Raw genomic sequence first — 22579 nt, forward strand, 5'->3', positions numbered from 1 at the left:
TTTTTTTTTTTTTTTAAATTTGGAGTACTGGGAATTGAACTTAATGGTACTCGAACACTAAGCCACACCCCCAGCCCTATTTTGTATTTTATTTAGAGACAGGGTCTCACTGAGTTGCTTACAGCGCCTTGTCATTGCTGAGGCTGGCCAAGAGCTTGCTATCCTCCTGCCTCAGCCTTCCGAGTCTCTGGGATTACAGGTGTTTGTGCCCAGCAAAAAAAAAAAGGGGGGGGCGTTTTTAAAAATGTTTTTTCAAAAATGGAAATAACTGATGCTAATCATAACTTAAAATTTTCATCAGCATTAATGACTGTATAATATTCATTTAAGTAGGATACAAAAAGGACAAGAAGGGTGCCAAAGACAAAGCAGTATTTCATTATACTTCAAATTTGCTTACGAATCCTTGGTTATTCATCAAATCATGGTGTATTTAAGCATGATACCATTCAGGGTCATTATAATCAAAGATGATCTACTTTTAGCTTAAAATAAAAAGCAAAGAAAAGGCCAGGAATAAAATTTATGCAAAATTTTAAATTTTGAAGATAATAGAAGATGAGCAAAATCCATGGGGCTTGTATCAGAAACTCATAAGCACTTTTCTTAATTCTTAAATCAGGCACTTAAGATAGAAGTGGTTAAAAATAACCAAAGACAATCATTCTCTTTACCTAAAATAACGAAGAGATAATTGTTCTTTGATTTGTAATGATCTCATCAGAAATTTTATAAGCTTCATTAATAATGAAAGATTTCAGCTTTTTTTGTCAATTAAAATAAGTTATCCCAGCATCAATTATACACATTTAGAAGAAAATGTTTCTATCCAAAAGATCCCTAATATGTTTACATACCCAAATAATTTGTTACTAATACTTCACAAGGAATATCATTTTATTACTGTAATCACAAAATCATAATTTCTGTACAGGAATGTATAAGTGAACAATAATCAATGCATTGATAATTCACTTCATAAAGAGGGTAAGGTACTACAGAACATATAAAGAAAAAAATATTGTAAAATTTTCTGGCCTTGCAGTGCACTTTTTAGTGCAAGTATTTAAGACACAATAGTGTTCAATTCAGCAAAATATTGCAGAATGTCATGCCACAGTCCACTTAATTCAAAAAGGGTCAGGACATGCAGCTTGTAATAAAATGTCAGAGTGTGTTTATATATGTGTGTGTGTGTGTGTGTGTAACACACACACACATATACATATATGTATATATATGTAAAAAACCACATGTAATTCATAAAATATATAGTGGTTTATTTAGATGGTTTTAAACGATTTCACTGTGGAATTCAGCATGACTGGAACAAACATCCAATGTCTTCTTAACAGGAATAATCTTATTGCTAGGCAATGGCTTTGGCTTCAGGTAGGAATGCTTCCCAGTATTTTATGAGCTGTGGATGACAATAAAAGATAATCTTATTAGCTCATCACTTTTATGTATACATTCAACATAGCTTTTAAAAATCTACATAAGTAACTAACAATAATATTTACTAATGTCTGACACATCATTGTACATATTTGGGCTGGGGATGCAGCTTCAGTGGCAGAATGCTTCCCTAGTATGTGCAAGGCCCTGGGTTCAATCCCTAGTACCACAAAATGAGAAAAAGAAAAAGAAAAAGAAAAAAAGGAAAACAAAACCCCATTGTGGGGATGTCTGGTTCCTTTAAAAAGATCAATTTAAGTTCTTTACCTAAAGTCCATTAAAATAATTCATATATAAGTCATTTAAAACATCAATAACCCCTAATTTCAGTTTTTGATATAATCAACGTAATTTTTAAAAGTCTAATACCTTACAGTTTATGTAAAACTGTACATAAAAACATATAGGTACTATATACTTAAAAAGACTACCCTTAAATAATACAATTATGATGATCTTTTCTAACAGAAAAGTGGAAACATCTCTTAATTCATTGGATATTCACATTTTATGTTATTGTTAGGCAAAAGGGATAGGATAAAAGGAGGAAGAAAATATCCAGTAACAAAGATGAAAAAAAAAGGGATTAAAGTTATGTTTAAAACAAACCTTTTAAAAATAAGTTTGAGACTTACTTTCCTATTTAAAAAAGATCTAATTTCACAAACAACTTTTATAAAACCTAATATAATTTGAAGGCATTTCACTGAATTTAAAAATATCATTATATTTTATATGGACAAGTTTCCAAATTCACATATTTAAAAACTACCAGAGGTGGGCATGGTGGTACACACTTGTAATCCCAGTGACTTGGGATGTTGAGATAAGAGGATAACAAGTTCAAGGCCAGCCTCATGAATTTACCAAGGCCTTTGGCAACTTAGTGAGACCTTATCTCAAAACAAACAAACAAAAAAAAGGGTTAGGGATGTAGCTCAGTGGCAAAGAACCCTTGGGTAATCTCTGGTAACAAAACAAAAAACATAAAAACTACTAGAGAAAGAAATTCTTATGTTTAAGACATTAATTTATATTAAAATACACCAAAAAATCTGTTATTTTCTTTTCTTTTCCTAGATTTTTATTTAATGTATCACTAAAACCAAATCTTTTCTAGTTAAGGACACAAATGCCACTTGCAGCATTAACCATCACCAATCCCAAACAAAATAAAAAACAAAACAGTAAAAATTAAAACAAAGCAAAAAAAAACTTTAAAAAATTAGTTTTAGTTTCTATTACAGAAGAGAACAATTTACTATGAGCATTTACTCACAATGATCTGATCATTAAAAAAATAAAAATAGAAAGACAGAAATAAAAATAGGAAAGCTGTCCCTGAGGTCTCTTAAGGCCGAACATCAGGAAGTGATCTCTGCCTACTATTTAGTAAAGGCAAACAGGACCTGAGATACCCTGAGATACTTAACCAATTACCATGTTTTCTTTTTTCTGTCACTAGCTTTCTATTTCTTATAATTTTCTGACCTTAAAAGTCTATTTCATTAATCATCATCTTGAAAATTAAAAATATACTGAGAACAAATTATAGAAGTTATTTTAAAAAAGCTTACCTGTTGCTGTGTTTGTACTAAAGATTCTAAGTACTTGATGATAACAGTTTTAAAATCCTTCACTCGTTCTTTCTGTTAAACAAAGTAAAATGCATGGAAAAAAAGTCCATTAGTAGAAAATTAAATTTAACCTTTTCATAAAACACAGCAAAATGTGACCATGTTAAGAAAGGTACAAAACCATTACACTTACCTCAAATCTTCCTACTTCTTTTCGAATTGTTTTAGAGATCTGTTCAAAATCTCTTTCCCCTTGTTGTACTTTAGCTTCCCACTAATACAAAAAACAAAAGAAAAAAATAAAAACAAAAAAAATTCATTTTTGTCTGGAACAAATTATAGTATTAGCTATCATGATCATTCACTGAACTTAAAACATAACATTCAAAAATTACACTGAGAAAAGCTCAATACTGGCAGAAACCAATTTAGCATCCAAGTTGTATCTCACTTTTTAGTGGCAGAAATACATGTCAATTATTTTCATTAACATTTTGTTGCTAAATTTATTCAAGATTAAAATATTGCAATACTTAATGAACCATAATGCCCACAGCTTAGTAAGATATGAATTCAGGAAAGATTTTGAATATAAAATTCACTACCAAATATATTAGCAATGTTACAGTGCCATTTTCTCATTTTTTGTAGTATCAGTTATTTCAGAATATATTGACAATATATATTTCAAGAATACACGTTCATCACAATTTATATGCCATGAAGATACTTCTAAAATAGGAAAAACATATGACATTTAAAAAACACTTTGTAATGGTAAAATGGCTTGATTAAAACAAAAAAGTGGAATTATGGTCTATTGAAGACACATCAATAAACATTAAATTCAGTATGAAAACAACAGAATGTTGTGATTTGTGACCAATGAAACACGTAAAATAAAGTAACTAAAAATTTAAGCAATGAAATGATATTTTCCCCACTATGTAACCAAAACACTGGTACATACTCTTCAAAGAGCAGGTTCGTTTATTTTTAGTAATATAAAGATTGTCCTACCTCTTCAATTTCCTTATTGAAGCATGGCAAAAAAAGTGTATAAATTATAATAAACTTATACAAATTTATTAAAATACCATATATAATACATATATATGGGGGATAATGTTGCCTGTACAGCTAAATGTGGGATAGATCTATCTCTCAAGTCACTTTTGGACACAAAATTATCATCTGAAGTTAATAAATTAACCATTTAAAAAGAAATATATAATTATATTAATGTAAAGGTTAATTTCAGATTGTTTCCTTGTATGCTTCTTTATTTCATAATCGTGTAGGTAACAGAAGAGCTCTGGAGATTTTAATGATGATCACAATGTTAAAGCAATTCTAACACAGTTTATAAAAATATGGAGAAATAGCTAAGTGCTGAATGGTTCAGAAAAAAATTTATGAAAAATTATGCATATATGAATGACATGAAAAATCTGAGTAAAGAAATAAAGTATTTAAAAATCACCTCTCGTATTTCATTTTTAGCTTGCTGTATTTTATCTGGTTTGTTAGCAACCATCATTTTTGCCTCCGTTTCACGTTTTTTGAGCAAAGTAATCTGAGCATCTTCCCATTTTTGCCAGCACTTCATTCGATGGTCAAACACACCCTATAAGCAAATGACACAATGGTATTAAGGAACACTGTGAAGAACCTTCATTACACTAGTAGTACTATAATATTGAAAGTAATAAAACCAAATATTTAACTACTATTTTAAAACACTTAGTGAAAATAAGCATGCCAATATCAAAAAAAATTTTTCCATATTCATTTGCTTAAAAACAAAAAATTCACTGGATGAAAAATAGCTCAGAATAAAAAAGCAAAACAAAAACAAAACCAATTTTACTAGCCTTCAAGATTTTAAATGTGGTTGATAATAAAATTTATTTTTTTTCTAACAGTTTTATGCATTGAGAAAAATGTCTTTACTAGGAAAATGCTGGTGTTTTATCTACACTTGAAGTTTTCCTATTAAATATCATCAAAAACAAATTTTTGGCAGGCGTGGTGGCACACACCTGTAATCCCAGCAGCTGGGGAGGCTGAGGCAGGAGGATTGCAAGTTCAAAGCCAGCCTCAGCAACTCAGCAAGGCCCTAAGCAACTCAGGAAGACCCTGCCTCTAAATAAAATACAAAAAAGGGCTGAGGATATGGCTCAGCAGTTAAATGCCCCTGGGTTCAATCCCCGGTAACAACCACAACAAATTTAAGTGTTCGAAGCAGGTCAGAAATTTAAAAAAAATAATAACAATAAGTAAAACAGGAAAAAACTCAGGAATGGGAAACTTAAGTAAAACAGGAAGCCCAGTAAAAATGTGGCAGAGGAGAATTCAGTAGCAAAAAAGACAAGTTGGTTAAAAGTAAAGGTTTAGCCAGTGCATTAGCAAATGCCTGCAATCCCTTGGGAGGTTGAGGCAGGATGATTCCAAGTTTGAGGGCAGTATGGAAAGCTTAGTGAGACACCCTGTCTCAAAAAACAAACAAACAAAAAAAACCGTGTTGAGGGTATAGTGAGGTTCAAAAATCTAGTATTGCAATGAATGAGTCAACAGGTTTGAGGGATGTAGCTCAGTGGTAGGCACCCAAATCCTAATACCTCAAAAGAAAAAAAAGTTTTAACAAAATGGAGTGGGGTCAATAAAACACAAGTTGAAAAAGCCAAAATAATATATCGATCTATATATTTGGTCTGCAGAACTAAATGAAGTTGACAAAGAAACTCTTAGAAGTCAACCAAATCTACAACTTGTTTCAAGGGATCTGGGAGAGCAAGAACAAGTGAATGGAGGAAATAAAGGAAGTATAGAATCATAAGAATAATTAGAAATCTTATGAAAAAACTGATGGAGGGGTTGGGGATGTAATTCAGTGGCAAAGCACTGGCCCAGCACGCACAAGGCTCTGGGTTTGATCCCCATCATTGAAAAAAAAAAAAAAAAAAAACGGCAATTGATAGAATGGGATCTACTAAGAATTTATTTTCTGGCTTGATGTTGAGGGTATATTATTTAAGTATTTCCTAACTGAAAAATGAAACAAACATTAATAAATTAGGTGAACTAGAAGTTATTTTAATTTATCAACAGTAAAACAACAACAACCAAAAAAAACCCTTTTTGAATCAAGAAACAGTAAAGTGCCTTATCTACAGGTACTCCAGGCCATTAAGAATTAACTTCATTTTGGTCAAATTAATTTGAATCCAAGTCAAAAAAGTGATACATCGAACATAAATGGTTTTTTAAAAGTCAATATAATTTAAAAGAAATAATCCCTGCTCCTCATCTCTTACAAGAAACACATACACAAACACACGTACACAAAAAAAGTAATACTAAGATTTTAGGCTCAGCTTTTCTCTAGGAATAAGAACACATAAGTTCTTCATTTATTAACTCTTCTCTTCAATAACAATTTGATTACTTAAAATATGTGCCAATCTAGGTCAGGTGTGGCAGCGCATGCCCGTAATCCTAGTGACTCAGGAAATTGAGGCAGGAGGATCATAAGCTCTAGGACCGCCTCATCAATTTATAGAGACCCAGTCTCAATAAAAAATAAAAAGGGCTGGGAAATGCACCTCAGTGGTTAAGCATCCCTGGGTTCAATTCCCAGTACCAAAAAGAGGGAAAAAAATACAACCCAATATAGGACAAAAGGTGATTTTTTTTTAAAAAGTCCTTTAATTTTAACATCTGTTTAAGTTCTTAGAATTTATATACTAGCTTCTTCATTGGTCCCTATCATTTTGTCCCTATCCCACTTATTGTGTCAAAATACTTCAGAGCCATCATGTTTACTGTAGTACAAATGCAGGCACTTTATAAGGTGAAAACACTAAAGTAGATTATTTTAGGGGAAAAAAAAAGAACCTTAATGATACAAATTAACCTTTTCTTCATTTTTCTAATGTTTAAAAAGGACAGAAAATAAAAAAGAATCATACTCAAAGTTCTAGCAATGCTATATTAAATCAATTAAATCATAACTTAATGTTTCTTTTTGTATGTGAAGATACTAACCTACCCTAATAAAACTAACCTTTTCTATAAGAGTGGTTAGATTTACATCTATTATTCATTTTGGGTCTCCATCCCTTGCCAATTTATGGTATAAATTTGTTTGCAAGCTACTTTAGGTCAGTCAAGGTTGCAGATATGGAACAGTATCTGAACCCACCAAGAAATCTGGTGCTGCAATTTTAATTAATTATGACAATATTTAAATTCAGTGACCTTGAAAGTATGCTATCCTATTTCCTAGGGTTGTGAAAGGGTGCAATAAGTCAAACAATAAGTCTTTTAAATTTCTTGGTAAACAATAGTGTGTGTTCGTGTATTTACATACACTATTATAAACATTTACATATTCTGTAACTTAGGATCTCCCAAAAAAACAAAGAAGTGCTCTCCTGAAAAGAAGCATTGAAAACCATTGTCTCCAATCTCTAGCCCTATTCTAATCGTTCTCAGAAGCCCAATACTCAATAATGCCTGCAGTTATAGTAACTAAAATATGTAGTGCTAAATATCAGAGGGCATGTACTATAAAATAGTGCAAAAGAAGAGGTTCCTGAGTATAAAGCCAGGCTTAAATAATACTTGGAAATCAGTAACATTTTTCTCTTTGGTTAGGCCTCAATTTCTTATGTTCTTAGAAATATACTCTAATCCCCAAAGAACTCCTAGTTTCAAAATTATCACAGTAAAGTACCTCTCTTCTTCTTCCTCTTTTTTTTTTTTTTACATTCTTTCCATACCACAGATTAAAAACTCAGAAGCACTCATTCCCAGCCCTTTGAATTTTTAAATTTTGAGACAGGGTCTCAACTAAGTTGCTTAGGGCCTTGCTAAATTGCTGAGGCTGGCCTTGAATTTTTGATCCTCCTTATCTCAGCCTACCAAACTGCTGGGATTACAGGCATGCACTATCAGGCCTGGCTAGTACTCTAGATATGAACAAAACAAATGTCAATATTAAGCAGTTTTTAGTGATAGACATAATAAAAAGCAAAATAAAACTGGGCAAAGAACATTAATATAGTCATAGAAAAAGAAATGTAGCGGATGTGGTTACATGTGACTGAAATCCCTGTTACTTGGGAAGCTGAGACAGGTGGATCACAAGTTTAAGGTCAGCCCAGGTAAGTTAGTGAAAAAATAAAAAGAGATGAGGATGTAAATCAGTGGTAGAGCACTTGTCTAGCAGGTGCAACCCCTGGATTTAATCCCCTGAGCTGCAAAAAGAAAAAAAAAAGTAAAAGGATGTTGTACATAAAGATGCTTACATTTATACTAAATAAAGAAATTACAACTTATAAAAACAAAAAACAAAAAACAAAAAAACAAACCCCTTCATCATTGGGTAGGAGAAAAAGGAACACATATGTTGGTGGTAGTATAAAGTATGATCTCTTTGTAATTTTGTAATATTTATTGGAATATAAAGTTGGATACCCCTCGATAATTCTCATTCTAGGAAGTTTACATCTACAGAGTTACTATCAAAATACTTGCTATTGTTTAAGCCTAGACTAGTTAAAAAAATTCAAGGTACATTTATGCAATATGATGGAATGCTACAAAACTACTAAAAAGAATATAACACATCTAACTATGTTGATATGCAGACCTCTCTAAAATGGAATGAATGAAAAAGAACAGTGCATATAGTATATTCCTTTTTAAGGGAAAAAAAAAAAGAAAGGGAAGAAGGAGGGGGGAGAGAAGGGAGGGAGAGGAGAGGGGGAAAGAGAGAATTAGTTTCATATACATGCATAGCTAATTCTGAAAAGATACACAAGAATTTCAGAGTTTTCACCTGAGGCCACAGAATAGATGTCACAGTTCTGGAGAAGGGAAATTTACCTTTTTTAGCTATATGAATTGTCATGTCTTTGTATTACATTTTACAAAAAGCGAATTAATTCAAAGCAACGAATAAAACAAAAATAAACTCCCCCCAAAATTACCCATCATTCTTTCCCATAATTCAACTCTTGTGCAATTGACCTGAGCTAGGTTTTAGAAGAAAGCCAATCTGAAAGGGTTTCATTTTCCCCGCCGTAGTATTGGCGACTGAACCCAGGGCTTCATGCATGCTAGGCAAGGGCTCTATCACTGAGCTACACACCTAGCTCAGTCTCAAGTTACACTTTTTTTTTTCTCTCAAGTTGTACTTGACCACAGTTCTTTAACTATCTTTTAGTTGATATGAATCTGTGCTTTACTACTTCCCCAAAATATATTCTATGCATGTAAAAAAATATTAAATGGAAAAGAATTCTTTACTTTTCTTTCTTTTTTGGTACTGGGGATTGAACCCAAGGGTAATTTACCACTTAGTTAGAACCCGTCTTTTTTTTTTTTTTTTTTTTTTTTTAAGACAGTGTCTCACTAAGATGTTGAGGATCTAAGTAAGTTGTGAGACTGGCCTCAAATCAGTGATTCTCCTATCTCAGCCTCCTGACTGGCTGAGATCATAGGTTGTGTATCATCACACCTGATGGAAGAATTCTTGTACATATTAATTTAAAAGCCTCTAGATCAGACAGTTAAATGACTTATTTTCTTTTCATTACTAGACAGTTCTGAACTTTTTATATATACTCTAAATCTCCTTAGCAGGGATACTACTGCATACACTATTTTCTAAACTCAGCTGACTGTGGTACTTCTTTTAGTGCCAGTGTTCTATAGAAAATATTTTGAAAAACATGAATATAATTAGTTTTATGAAATACAGAAATACAGCACAGAGTTAGGCAGTATGCAGAAAGTTGTTTTTGAGGAAACAACATAGGCAGGTCATTCCTGCTGGGATCTTTTCCCAGATTACCTCTTACCAGGTATTCCTCACAGAAACTGCCCTTTTCCTTTTTGAACCCACAGGTTTTTTTGACCTACAAACATTTTTACAATAGTTCTTCATGCTACTGGGAGCTGAGACTAGGAGGTTCAGAAATAGGAGTCATAAACTGACTTGTATATCGAAAGTTGTCTATATGTAATAAAGTATGCTCCAAAAACTGCTAATATCTCTAAATAACTGAAAAGAAAGAATAATTACTAGAACCATATAGAGCAATATTTAATGGGGTAAATACAAATAAAATTGGCAATTTAACCAAATCTAAGCAAGCACCATTCTGAACTGATAACAGCCTTCTAGTAATAACTGTCATTGTTATCTTAAAAACAAAATCATCAATAAATAGGCAATGTATCAATATCCTTATTGTAGATGAATTATTATTTAATCACAGACTTCAGCTGAAAAAATTTTGCATTAAAAAAACAAAGAACAAGGTCTTGTTAACTTTTTAGAATGTTTGCATTCAAGGTAAAGGGTAAATACCTAGTTCCCCTTCAGCCTGTGATAACTAAAATTCATAAAACTGATCGTTATTCAGTCTTTCATATGTTGCAAATAATGTTTCATAACGTTCAGTTTAAGTATCTGAATTTTGGAGATTTGGGCAGAATAGTACTTTGTTAAACTGGATTACTTTCCCAACTATTCAGAAAGTTTATTATTTATATTTAAACATTATTATTAGGTCATAATCTATGATCTAATTTAGACCCATGTGTCATCTATAGATATATGGTAACTACATATTAATAAATAAATATTAATACATATTAATAAATAGAAAGTCTGATTGCAATCTGAATCATGTTAAAGACCTCATGAACTATATTTACTTCAGCAATCATTTCTGGCTTTATCCTGTTTTTTTCTTACATGCTCAAATTTACTAATGATAATAAAGTCTAACAGGTAGTTTTAGTTCCTGCAAAATGAGCAAGCAAATCCTAAATAGTCAGCTGTAAACTTGTACATATGAATATATAATAAATGTATAATACTTTATCTTATCTAACATTCTTAGATCTTTTAAAAATATAAACTCTATTAAACACTAAGTTACAAAACACTTAGTCATTTTCTATGTACTATTATGGATTGGAATTTACATACTTACATACATGCCTAATTGGAAACCATATTCTTTTAAAGTGAACTACAGAAGAGAATGCAAGAAAGATTGCAAAACAGGGCTTACTTTCACTGCAGCAATAAGACGAATGTAGTCACTAAGTAGTTCTGAAAACATATAAAAGTCAGCGAAAGCTTGTTCTTGATGTAACTGGTCTATCTTCTCCTCAACTTCTGCAAGCTGAGACAAAGCTCTAGATAAAGCAGTGTGATCCTCTGAATTACCTAACATGGCAGCACTTTTAGCAAAGGCAGCTGTGTTGGCTGAAAGTTCTGAAATAAAAAAAGGATTGACTCACTTTAAATGTTTGTTGGTAATATAAAATATTTCATTGATTTTCTACATTCTCTTCAAATTTTATATACTGATGAACTGTTGCATATTTTAAATTAACAGAAATAGTTACTAAAATGCCTTAGGCAATAGTGCAAAATGCTCAGAAAACTACTGAAAATTAATAATCACTGCTGAGGCTGGGAATGTAGCTCAGTGGTAGAGCGCTTGCCTATCATGCATAAGACCCTGGATCTGATTCTCAGCACTGCAAAAAAGAAAAAAGAAAACAAAAGAAGAATTATTGCTTATATTTTCAGGTTGTAAATTGTTTTTAAATAAATAAATATAATAATTTTTCTCCCTTTTCTATCCCAAGTGCTCATTCTATGTCCATTCCTAAAAAACACAAGAAAATAATTTTTAATATGAGAAGCATTAGGGTTATGATTGATTTATACTACAGTCTTCAGTCTTTAAACATTTGTCACTGAAAATAATGTCTGCAATTTTTAATGAGAATATTATTTAGTTAACCAGAGAAAAATAAAGTAGAATTAATAAATTCTGTATGAATAGAGTACAATTCTGTCAACCTTCATCTTTTTTTCTTTCCTGTGTAACAATGCTCAGTAAAACTGAGTTTCTAAACAGATTTTTCACATGACCATTTTGGATGTTTCAAATAAAAAAAGATGTTTACAGGCTGGAGGCTACCAACAACTAGCAATTACATTGCCTGAAAATTGCTGTTACTCTACATTGTACAAAATTTTCTAAAAGAACCCATAAAGCCCATTCCCTAAGAGAAAGATAATACAATGACAAAGTTATGACAAACTACTTTCAATGATAAATGTATTAGTAGGTTTCTGTTAATTATCTTAATGAAATGTATACTAATGTCGCACACTAAATTTCTTATTAAATATTTTGGAAAACTGATAAAGTCTTGGTATCTTTAAAATAAATGCCCTCCGCCCCCTCAAAAAAAACCCACCTCGTTGTGGATTACAAAATTACAACTCAAAATTTCTGGGAAGTTTTATGCTCTCCTCCACAAAGAAACAAAAACAAACAAACAAAAAAACATATTTTTAAATACTGTGGTTTGTAAATGAAGAAAATACTTCAAAGGGTTTTCCAGGAAATAGAAGTACAAAACAAATACTTTCATGAAAATTTTCAAATACCAATTTTGAAATCTCTCGATTTTTAAAATATAATCAAAGTTACTAATGAGACATCTTCATCTGTTAAACTGTAAATACATCAACAAAGAATTAATCAAATGAATAATAATTTTCATCCAAAATTCAAACATACTTTTATAAGCTTCTACATCTAAGCCAGACGTTAGATCAAAATAAAGCAAAATTTTTAGTAATTAAATTGGAAGACACTCTATTATTCCTCTCTCTTCTTTAATAATTTCAGAATATTCATTGTTAGGAACATTTAAATAAAATATTTTCATTAGCTTTATGATGCTAAACATACAAATAACAAAGTAAACAAACCTTTTCTATGACAGACCAAGGCTTCAACACTGGCATGAAGTTTCCTAAGTTGCTGGTCTAGATTCTCAAATTGCTGCTGCTTTTCTTCAAACCACTAAGAAAAAAATGAAAAATGGGGCTAATTTAGGAAGAACAAACCACTGTAAATTAGGTTACCAATACCAAGCTACATTCCTTGTTTTAAAGTAACAAATTAACCATGTATAACCATGGTGGTCAACTGATGTAGCTGAGAACTAAACTCAATAAGCAAATTAATATCCTATTTTCTACTTGTACAGCTTTAAAATGCAATTGTTGGGCTCATTAATTCATCTCATTATTCAAGTCGAAAAATCAGCTCTTACTGCATCCGATTCATTCATCTTGATTGTCATTTTGTTGACAGCGTCGGCAGCCTTGTTCACCATCCTCAATATTCCTGCTCCACTCAGAGCCTGTGTATTAACTGCTCTAGGCAGCTGGAATTGAATGACAAATAAGGGCAAACAAACCGGTTAAAAGCCTAGAGGTTTAACTGGGCACAAAAGGGATGGCCCCCCCTTCCTAAAATAAAAAAGAGAAAAAAAAAAGGAGGCTGTATTTTCTTCACTCTCATACATTTCAATAGTGAGATCTAATTTCTCAAATACACTACTTGTACATTCTCAAAGGAAAACTTAAAAAATAGACTTTCCATTTGCTTTTCTTCTGCACGTTTACATTTAGATGGAACAAATACCATTTGTCAAAACATATTAAGAAATTGCCAAGTACCCTAACAATGGCCACCTGTTTGCTAGCAGAAATAAACTGTTTATAAGGAAAGAAGAAAGTCTTGAGAAAAATCTCCCTAAGCTTAGTTAGAATTGTGTGATTTTGAGTTTTTAAAAAATTCTGAGATAATTCTTTAAAAAACTCAAGCAGTATCAATTAGAATTCTTAACTGCTTTTTTTTTTTTTAAAGTCTGAAATGTACCAAACATCTCAAATATAATGAGTGACATGGTTAGAGTTTGGGCTCTTTCAAATCACAAATTTGCATTTCAAAACCTTAATAAAGATACTAGAATGCAGACACATATTCAACTTTGTGTAAAATGAAGTCTGAATAAATTTATTTCAACAAGATACTTAACCAACAGCTTAGGACATTCGAAGTTAGTTTACAAATCATCCTCTTAAATCTGGTTTTAAAATTTCAAGGGACTGATCATCCTATAAGTATCAACTTAAAGAAGGTATTTCGCTAGTAATTTAGTTAAGTAATTCATTAGGTTAAAAAAACACTGCCTTATTCCATTTATTAATTCAATTATTTACTGATTATTCTTATATAAATTATGACAAATATAAATGAGAAACTTAATATACAAAAATTTAAAGTAGAAATAATACCTCTGAACTTTCCAAGAACTGCCTTAAGTCAGGATCCTGTAGTAAAGTTGGATGTTTTACTGTTCTTTGAAGATACCTAGATTTAAGAGTAAAATTTCTCCCTTTATTAGTATTTTATTTTAAATTATATTTCAAAAGAATAAAAATTTAAAAATGAGGTAGAAAAGGTATATTCAATCTGCCCCCCATTAGTCTACCCTCACTATAATTAGAATCTTAAAGCATTCTACTAATTAAAAAACTTTTAATCTTTTGAAAATTGATATAATACCCTTTTTTATAATTAAAGAAGAAATGGCAGAGGGTAAGGATAAAAGTGGGGAGCGGTTAAAAAATTTACCAAACTTCTTACTGTAAAGTATTAGAACTTTAAGAGGATGTAAGACTTCAATAATTTTATATTTAGGTGGAACTAATATGTTCCCAGTTACAATTTTAGAGTACTATGAGACACACACAGACACACAGACACACACACACACACAAACACATATATTTAAACTTAACAAGAGTAAATGCTGTCATTACCAAAATGGGAAACAGCCTTCTAATGTTTTGCTTGTCCGCGGATTTAAATTACGCAATCAACTCTGGCATACAACTAACATTTCTTCAATAATTGTATTTTTAAATTTTTGCTATTTTTGATAAATGTCTTATGTAAATATGATATCACAAAGTAGAAGTGAAAAAGCAAAAAAGAAACATTATTATCAAAATCACTATTCCCTCTGGGTATAGTAAAACACATGCCTATAATCCTAGTTTATGAAAAAAGTGGTCACCTTCTCTAGAGCTAAACTCTATACAACAATCATAACTATCTTACCAATGTTTAAATGTTAATCTGTTTTATACATTTATGTAAAACCATAATAAGCTTCATTACAAATTAGCAGTTCAGATTAAGTCATTACACTAGAAACGAAACATTTAATAGATCTGTGGTTTAAAAAAATTTTGCTGCTTATGTAATAAAGCCAAGAGAAATGAAGTGAGAATACTAACCCTTTAAGTTTAAAATACGTTGGTATATTCCCACTAGAATTTGACTTATAATTTTAATAATAAAATTTCCCAATTCTATTAAATAAATTACTTAATTGTTTACACTGTATTACCTAAAGGCAGTTTGCATAAGTTGTTCATCTCAGTGCTGGAAAATACCAGGCACTCACATATTTGTAAAAGTTTTCCAAAGTGATTTGTTTTGCAGATTAGTAGTCCTATGCAATATTCCATCAAAAAGATTCACTCTAAAAATGTATGAAATATATTACATTCATATTCCTTTAAGAGTCACATTAATGTGTTATGATGTTAGTGCTCTAAGAAGTCCTATAGGAAATAAGCCTGGTATAACTCTTAAACCCTGTGTTAACGAAACTCAGTTGACTACAGATCCCATTTTTCATCCTGCCACTTATTAGCTTTCTAAGGAAACAGTTTTGGAAAATTATATTCTAGAAAAAAGATAGTAAAACTTTCCTTCTTTTTAAGGAAAAAGCAACTAAAACACCTATGTGGCTTAAATCATGTGATTGAGGACAGAAGTGTAAACTGAATTTTAAAACAATGAGCATTCATACATATATACCAACTCAGAATTAATATAAAAGAAATTTATAAATATATAAAGGAATGATGTAGTGAGGTCTTGAGTTCAATCCCTAGCACTCCCCTCCCAAAAACAAAAATAAAAACAAAAAACAGAAAGAAGGGAAAAGAGGAAAAAAAGAAGACAAGTGCTAATGATGAGAATAGAAAGGCAGAAAGAGCCTGGGTCTTGAATGACAAAATTCATTTGTTCATTCAACAAATATTTACAGAGCACTTACTATATGTTAGGTATTTTTCTGGGTACCTACAATATATCATTCAACAAGACACATTAAGATCTTTTCCCCAAGAAAAGAGAGTTTAGAAAAAGACAATAAATATAACAAATTATGTAGGATGTGAAAAGGTGGCAAGTGCTATAAAAAAAGAAGGGATGAAAAAGGGTGTACAGAACCAAAGGTATACAACATGGTTGGTGGCAATTTAAATAGGTCAGAATGAAGCCAATGATCAGAACAGACTTCATGGAGACATTTACACTTGAAGGAGGTATGGGAGTCAGCATGCAAATACCTAAGGAACAAAAGCATTCTAGGCAAAGTGAGCAGCCATTGCAAAGACTAAGAAGTAGGAAAATTCCTGGAGTGCAAAAACATCAGTATGGCCCAGAGCACAGTGAGTGATCAAGGAAGATCGCAGACTGAATAAAAGTACATGTCAGGAATAAATGGCGTCAGTTATAAGGACTTTGGCTTATACTGATTGAAATCAGAGGTTAATATGATGTGATTTATATTTTTAAAGGATTACGCTAGCTGCTATATTAAAAAAAAGTAGAACTGCTAAAGATGAAAGCAATGAGACCAATTAGGAGACTACTGCGGTTAATTCAGACCTTTGGACCACTGATGAGAAATGGTTATGTTCCAGATATCAAAAGGAAGCACTAGTATTCCCTGAAGAATTAGACAATCCTGAACAGCTTCCTATCTCCAAATTTCTTGATATGAAAGAGTAGATTAACTAATCTATACTAACTATTTAGGCTTTGTCAATTGGAATAAACACAATTTGAAATAAACACAATTCTGATTCACTTACACTTTAATGTTAAGGTAGGTTATATTTAAGTAACTTGCCCAAGGTCACACAGTATAGGATAGTACAGGCTTTAAGCAAAAAGGATTCTACATCTTGAATGTTATTATCATGCTTCTCTAAATTTCTAAGTATATATTTGACAAAGAGTATCCTTACCTATAAGATAAATTCACTATATCTTAAGATAAGGTATAAAGTACTCAAGAAAATCAAGCAAGCTATATTAGGTATACTTTATCAGTAATCTTTGCTTACTTTACTGAGTATGGCAGAGAGTGGTACTTGGGTATTTCACTACTTCCTAACTCTTCCTAGCTTTTAATAACAGATGTTTACCCTTTCATTAAAAAGTCATCTGGATTCTCTAAGTTGAACAAATAAATATATAAATTAACACCATCATATTAAATAAATTGAAACACAAAGAAATATTTTCCTGCTTACTAGAGGCCTACTTTAATGTTTAAAAATTTTTAAATGCCACACAAAACCACTTATATAAGTCAGATATATAAAAGAGTAAGAAAAATGCAGTTTTAAAATCTTGTACACATTATAAAACAACTGTGGACAGGAACTAAAACTGGCTATGATACAAGAAATGGGACGAGAGTAAAACTAAAGAAATTGTTTCCTTGCTTCTGTACCTTTATGCTTATATTTTTCTGCAGTCATTTTTTTTTTTCCTAATGGAACTTTTCCTTATATATTATACTATTTCATTTATTTTTTTCACAACTAATTTCAGTAAGGTCATATTTGAAAAGTATCATTTATCAGTAAAGAAAATATCTTTATATAAATACCAGGTAGTTTCGATATTCCCTTAAAACTCTCCTTGGTGATTTACACTACATGGAGGGTATGGTAAATACTATACAATGCCATCAAGTTAGAAGAAAGCAGAATGTAGAATCAAATTATATGTCCTTGGTACAATAAATCTTCATTAAGTTCCTTATCAAGCATGCCATCTGAAATATTTCAAATTTACTCATAGAAAAATAAGGCTTGAAAGGTTTCTCAAAGGGTCATGGTTACATTTTCAGGAAGGACTAAGTAAAATCAAAGCAAAACATCATGTATCTTTATTCTTAAAAATATTCTGTCTATATCCGCCTCCCTACAACACAGTTAATTCTAATGCCCAACCTAAACTTCTGCAATTTAAATTCTTTTCATGGGAAGTTGCTGATTCCATAGATATAATCCCACCTTTTAGTATTCTCTAACATAAGACTTTTAAACTGCATTTTGTTTAGTTTTCCTTACTGCATGTTGTTTAAACCTGAGTTTACTGGGGCATTTTCTTAAAATGTAAACAATTTATTACTAAATATCAGAAATAAGTAGCGCTCAAAATAGTTTTAAAAAATAATTTGTACCCTGGGGGGGTGGGGCTTGTGGAATATGTGTGTGTATCCTAAAACCTGTCCTACCCACTTCAATCACTGATTTTAAGCTACAAGGGAAAATTAAGAGCAAACAAATAAAATCCCTATGAAATAAAATATTTAAAGCCTAAGTAATCACCATATGTTCTGAAAACTGACCTTAAGGATAGCTCCACGTGTGTTTTCTCATTTTAAGCACAGCATGGAAGGAAAAAATGTTAAGATTCTGGAAATGGGATTCCTCCCATCCACTCCCTGTCTGCCACAATGAAGACAAGTTTTCAAAGCTATAGGGAATATATAGTTGCTCTTAAGAAAGACAGCACATATATTAGTCTTTTAATCATATAGTCAACTCTAACAATGACCAATATTATTATATATTCAAAAAGAAAATCTAATACACAAAAGTGAGGGGAACACACTGCATTTTTCATTGTACTGAATGTTTATACCAAATAAAATTTTAATTGAATTTTAATTAGCTAAATTATTGAATTAGTACATGAATATGCTATGATTTCCTAGGAATCTAAATAATACCAAGGTGGGATTATTTTTATCCAAAACTTTTTTTTAGTTCCTGTGGTGTTTTGGACTCTAACCAGAGCCTCACCCATGCTAGGCAAGAACTCTATTATTGAGCTACAACCCTAGTTCCATCCAAACATTTTTATCAACTATCCTCAATCACAACAATCATGTTTTCTTTTACAAGTCCAGCAGTTTCTTAGTGCTCTTGGTTTCTACATCTAGGATATAATTCTACCTTCAATTAACTCACACATTTGTATTCCTGCTTACAGTATATGAAGTAAAACATGTTATTTTGTTAGACTGTTAATGAGGATTAATAGAATCGCAACAAATGCATTATTGTGTTGCTAAAAGAAAATTTTTAAATAAGTTTAAAGTACTCTTAAGAGCATCAAGTGGTATATTTAAAAAAATTAACCATTAAAATACAGTTGTGCCATATAAAGTAATGAATTAGACTTCTGAGAGTAATAAAATATTGCTATCTAGAATTACCTTTCAAGAGCTGCTCTCCGTTTTTCTACAAACTCTGTGGATGATGAATCTTCTTTACCTACTTTAACCTTGGTCATACCTTTGAAGAAGTTGAGAGTTGAGATGATTTTATTGTGGAAGTCTTTTATAATCATTTCTTCACAATTTAAAATATACTTTGAGCTTAATAAAAAAGCTAAGTTTGTAAACGCTAAAGCAAAACATTTTGAAATATTAAATCTCATGATACACTAACATCTCCACTTGGTAATAAATAATTAAAACATGAGAGAACAGATAAAGCAGAAAATGAGCTATTTGTAGTTTCTCAACCCATACTATTCATACAAAAACTTACATCAAAAAGTTTCTTTATCTGGTATATTTTATACTCCTGGTAAATTCAAAGGTTTTTACATTACAATGTGCATAATGGAATCTAAACCAGTAAATTATAAGCAATAATTAGGTTCTTTACTTTTGGGAGATGAAAATAAAGATAAATATGACCCATGAATTTGGTAAATGTTTTCCCTGATGTAGATTTTAAGAGCGTGTTCTTGTTTATTTATCAAAACTATGTTTTCAGGCAGGGTCTCACTATGATATTGCTCAGGTTGACCTTGGACCCTTGAGTTCAAGGGATTCTCCTACCTTAGCCTACCAAGTAGCTGGGACCATAGGTATGTGTCATCATGCCCAGCATATACAGCAGGTTTCATAATAGTTGAAAGAACAAGCACATTCAGAGACATTTAGAACACATCAAATTTTAAAAATAAAAATCATGTTAATTGGGCTTGGGGTGTAGCTAAGTGGCAGATCATGTGTGTTTTTAGCATGTAGGAGACACTGTGTTCAATTCCCAGCATCAAAAAGAAAAAAATAAAAATATTAATCATTTCTATATTGTCAATTTCAATACTTATATATTAGTCTGCAGATCCCCCTGTCATTCTTTCCCCTTTCAAACATTGTATTCTGAGGAAATGAAGAATTGATACATGCCATAATATGGAAGAACCATGAAGAAACAATAATAGATGAAGCCTATCATAAAGAACCAAATATTACATGATTCCCTTTATATGAAAAATCCTGAACAGGAAAATCCATAGAGGACACTACATTAGAATCTTTAAAAACAGATTATGAAAAACTATGCAATTCTTCTTTGAGTTGATACATTAGGTGAATAATGAACATACATCACCATTAATATTTTGTTTATCAAAATCCCATTAAAATATAAAGGTTGGAAAAGGAAAACTCCGAAAACTCAGATTATTGACCTTTTCTACTACATGTGGGATGTTAACTATTTACCTGAAAAAAAAAAAAAAAATCCCACAACTATGTAATTCTTTGTTTATTTCGTCACTTACGCTCATTCCCAAAGGCAATCATTATGGCACATTGTGGGGGAAATAAAACAATTTATCCTAATTGGTTTAACTCTTAAAATTTTCAATTTGTTTTGCTTTCATAATAGTTTACATGGTATAGTATTTTTTAGTCAGATGAAGTCCTATTAATTGGCAATGGTTATGTGCTAATGACTTCTCAGCAAAAAGTAACCACTTTTACTCCACTACTTATTACTGGAATAACACTGGTTATGTAATTAAAAGTCTCTCCCATGCTTTTAATTTTTCTTAGACAATGTATTCATTTTCATTTAAAAGTTAATAGACAATATGAAATTTATAAATGACTGATACTGTGCCAACTGGCTGCCAGGAAATTCTTTATTGGTATACATTTTCATTATTACATGTAGCTGCCTCAAATCTTGGAATGAAGTACCATATAAATAATTTTTGAACAATTTTAATCTATTTTAAGTGTCTTTTAGACAATTCTACAATAATATAGTATTAAGAGTTATATTTAAAAAACAAAATTTGGGGCTTGGAGTATAGATTAGTGGTAGAGTGTATGTATAGCATGTATGAGGCCCTGGTTCAATCTCCTGTCACAAAATAAAACATAAAAGTTTTCTTTTTTAGGTAAAAAACAAAAACAAAAGAAAAAAATTAAAAAGCAAGAAGCAAGCAAACCATAATCCTATTGAAAGAATCAAAGTGAAAGGAGGCAGAATAGAATTGTGGTTAGGAGTACAAGCTGATATGTAAGAAGAAAGTTCAGCTCTGCCATGTTGTAGATTGTGACATGTGGCATAACCTTGATTAGTTTCCTAAGTTCCTTAGTTCAGAATGTGTGGAGGTTTTCAGACATTACAAAGTGTATATAATAATATTAAATTGTTTGTCCTTTGTTATTCTTTTATAAGTGTTAACAGTGGAGTTATAAAGGTTAGCTGATGTGTTCTATCACAATAAATTCAGTGCAGAAGCAGAACACAGCTATCTTCTAATAAGGGAGAAATTAGAGATTTGCAAAAAGTTTAAAAAATTTTTGTCTTATAAAATTTCTTTCACAAATTTTATTTAACATACAGTAAGTTTATTGCTTTTAAGTGAATAAGATTAAATAATGTTTTCAAATACAGTAAATATCAACATATGTAGCCCACATAAGCTAAAGTTCTTTTAAGACTCCTTCAATAAATTTTAAGAAAGTAGGGGCTAGGAATGTAGTTCAGTGATAAAGTGCTTGCTTAGTACACACTGGGTTTAATCTCTATCACTGAAGAGAGAAGGGAAAGAAGAAAAAGGAAAAAATAAAAAAATGAGAAAGAAAGAAAATAAAGGTTTTTTGAGATGAAAAAGTTGAAGAACTACTCAACTAGGTTTATGAATTTAAAAAAAAAGAAAATATATTACAAATTCATCAGATTTCAAAATTATAAATATCAATAAAATTGATATCAAACCAAATGCTTAAAAAGTAAAAAGCAATAATTTAAAAATCAGCAAAATTCATTTTAAATATTTTTCAGAATAACAATCTCAAGTATAAAGAAAAGTTAAAGTAAGAAAAATAAAAACCAAGCACTGGAAAAAAAACTAAAAATATTTAAGAGATGACAGATGTCTTAATGGTGGTTTTCCTCTTTTTTAATTTTTTGCATTTTTTTTAAACTAAACATTACTGGTATAAGTAGAAAGGTTTTTAAATATTAAATTGAGGTATAAAATAAACTAAGACAAGTTTAAATAGTTTTTATGAGCAAAGCTAACTCAAATGTTCTTTTCAGACAATATAAAGCTAATATTAAGTATCCTGAATGTGACTCAGTAAAATGGTATTCTACCATACCCCCACCAGAAAAAAAGCAGTTCCTAACTGCTTTCGACTTGATAAATTTTAACCCAATA

General features: G+C 31.0%; 1 protein-coding gene across 2 annotated transcripts in view; it reads right to left on the bottom strand.

Annotated features, from left to right (window-relative positions):
* Positions 1-1259: 1259 nt before the first annotated feature.
* Positions 1260-22579, bottom strand: part of Snx2 (sorting nexin 2) — a 72087-nt gene continuing 50767 nt past the window's right edge. Inside the window, exons 7-16 of one of the 2 annotated variants that reach the window (XM_047556005.1) lie at positions 19320-19398; positions 14233-14308; positions 13203-13316; positions 12856-12949; positions 11129-11334; positions 4519-4662; positions 4056-4067; positions 3229-3309; positions 3036-3107; positions 1260-1420 (exon numbers count right to left, since the gene is read on the bottom strand). In XM_047556005.1, coding sequence (XP_047411961.1) covers positions 1370-1420; positions 3036-3107; positions 3229-3309; positions 4056-4067; positions 4519-4662; positions 11129-11334; positions 12856-12949; positions 13203-13316; positions 14233-14308; positions 19320-19398 — 929 coding nt within the window. In that variant the 3' untranslated portion in view covers positions 1260-1369. The remainder of the gene's footprint in view (positions 1421-3035; positions 3108-3228; positions 3310-4055; positions 4068-4518; positions 4663-11128; positions 11335-12855; positions 12950-13202; positions 13317-14232; positions 14309-19319; positions 19399-22579) is intronic. The other variant, XM_047556006.1, reaches the window with a different exon arrangement.

This window comes from Sciurus carolinensis, chromosome 6 (assembly GCF_902686445.1).
Source record: "Sciurus carolinensis chromosome 6, mSciCar1.2, whole genome shotgun sequence".
NCBI classification, from domain to species: Eukaryota; Metazoa; Chordata; class Mammalia; order Rodentia; family Sciuridae; genus Sciurus; species Sciurus carolinensis.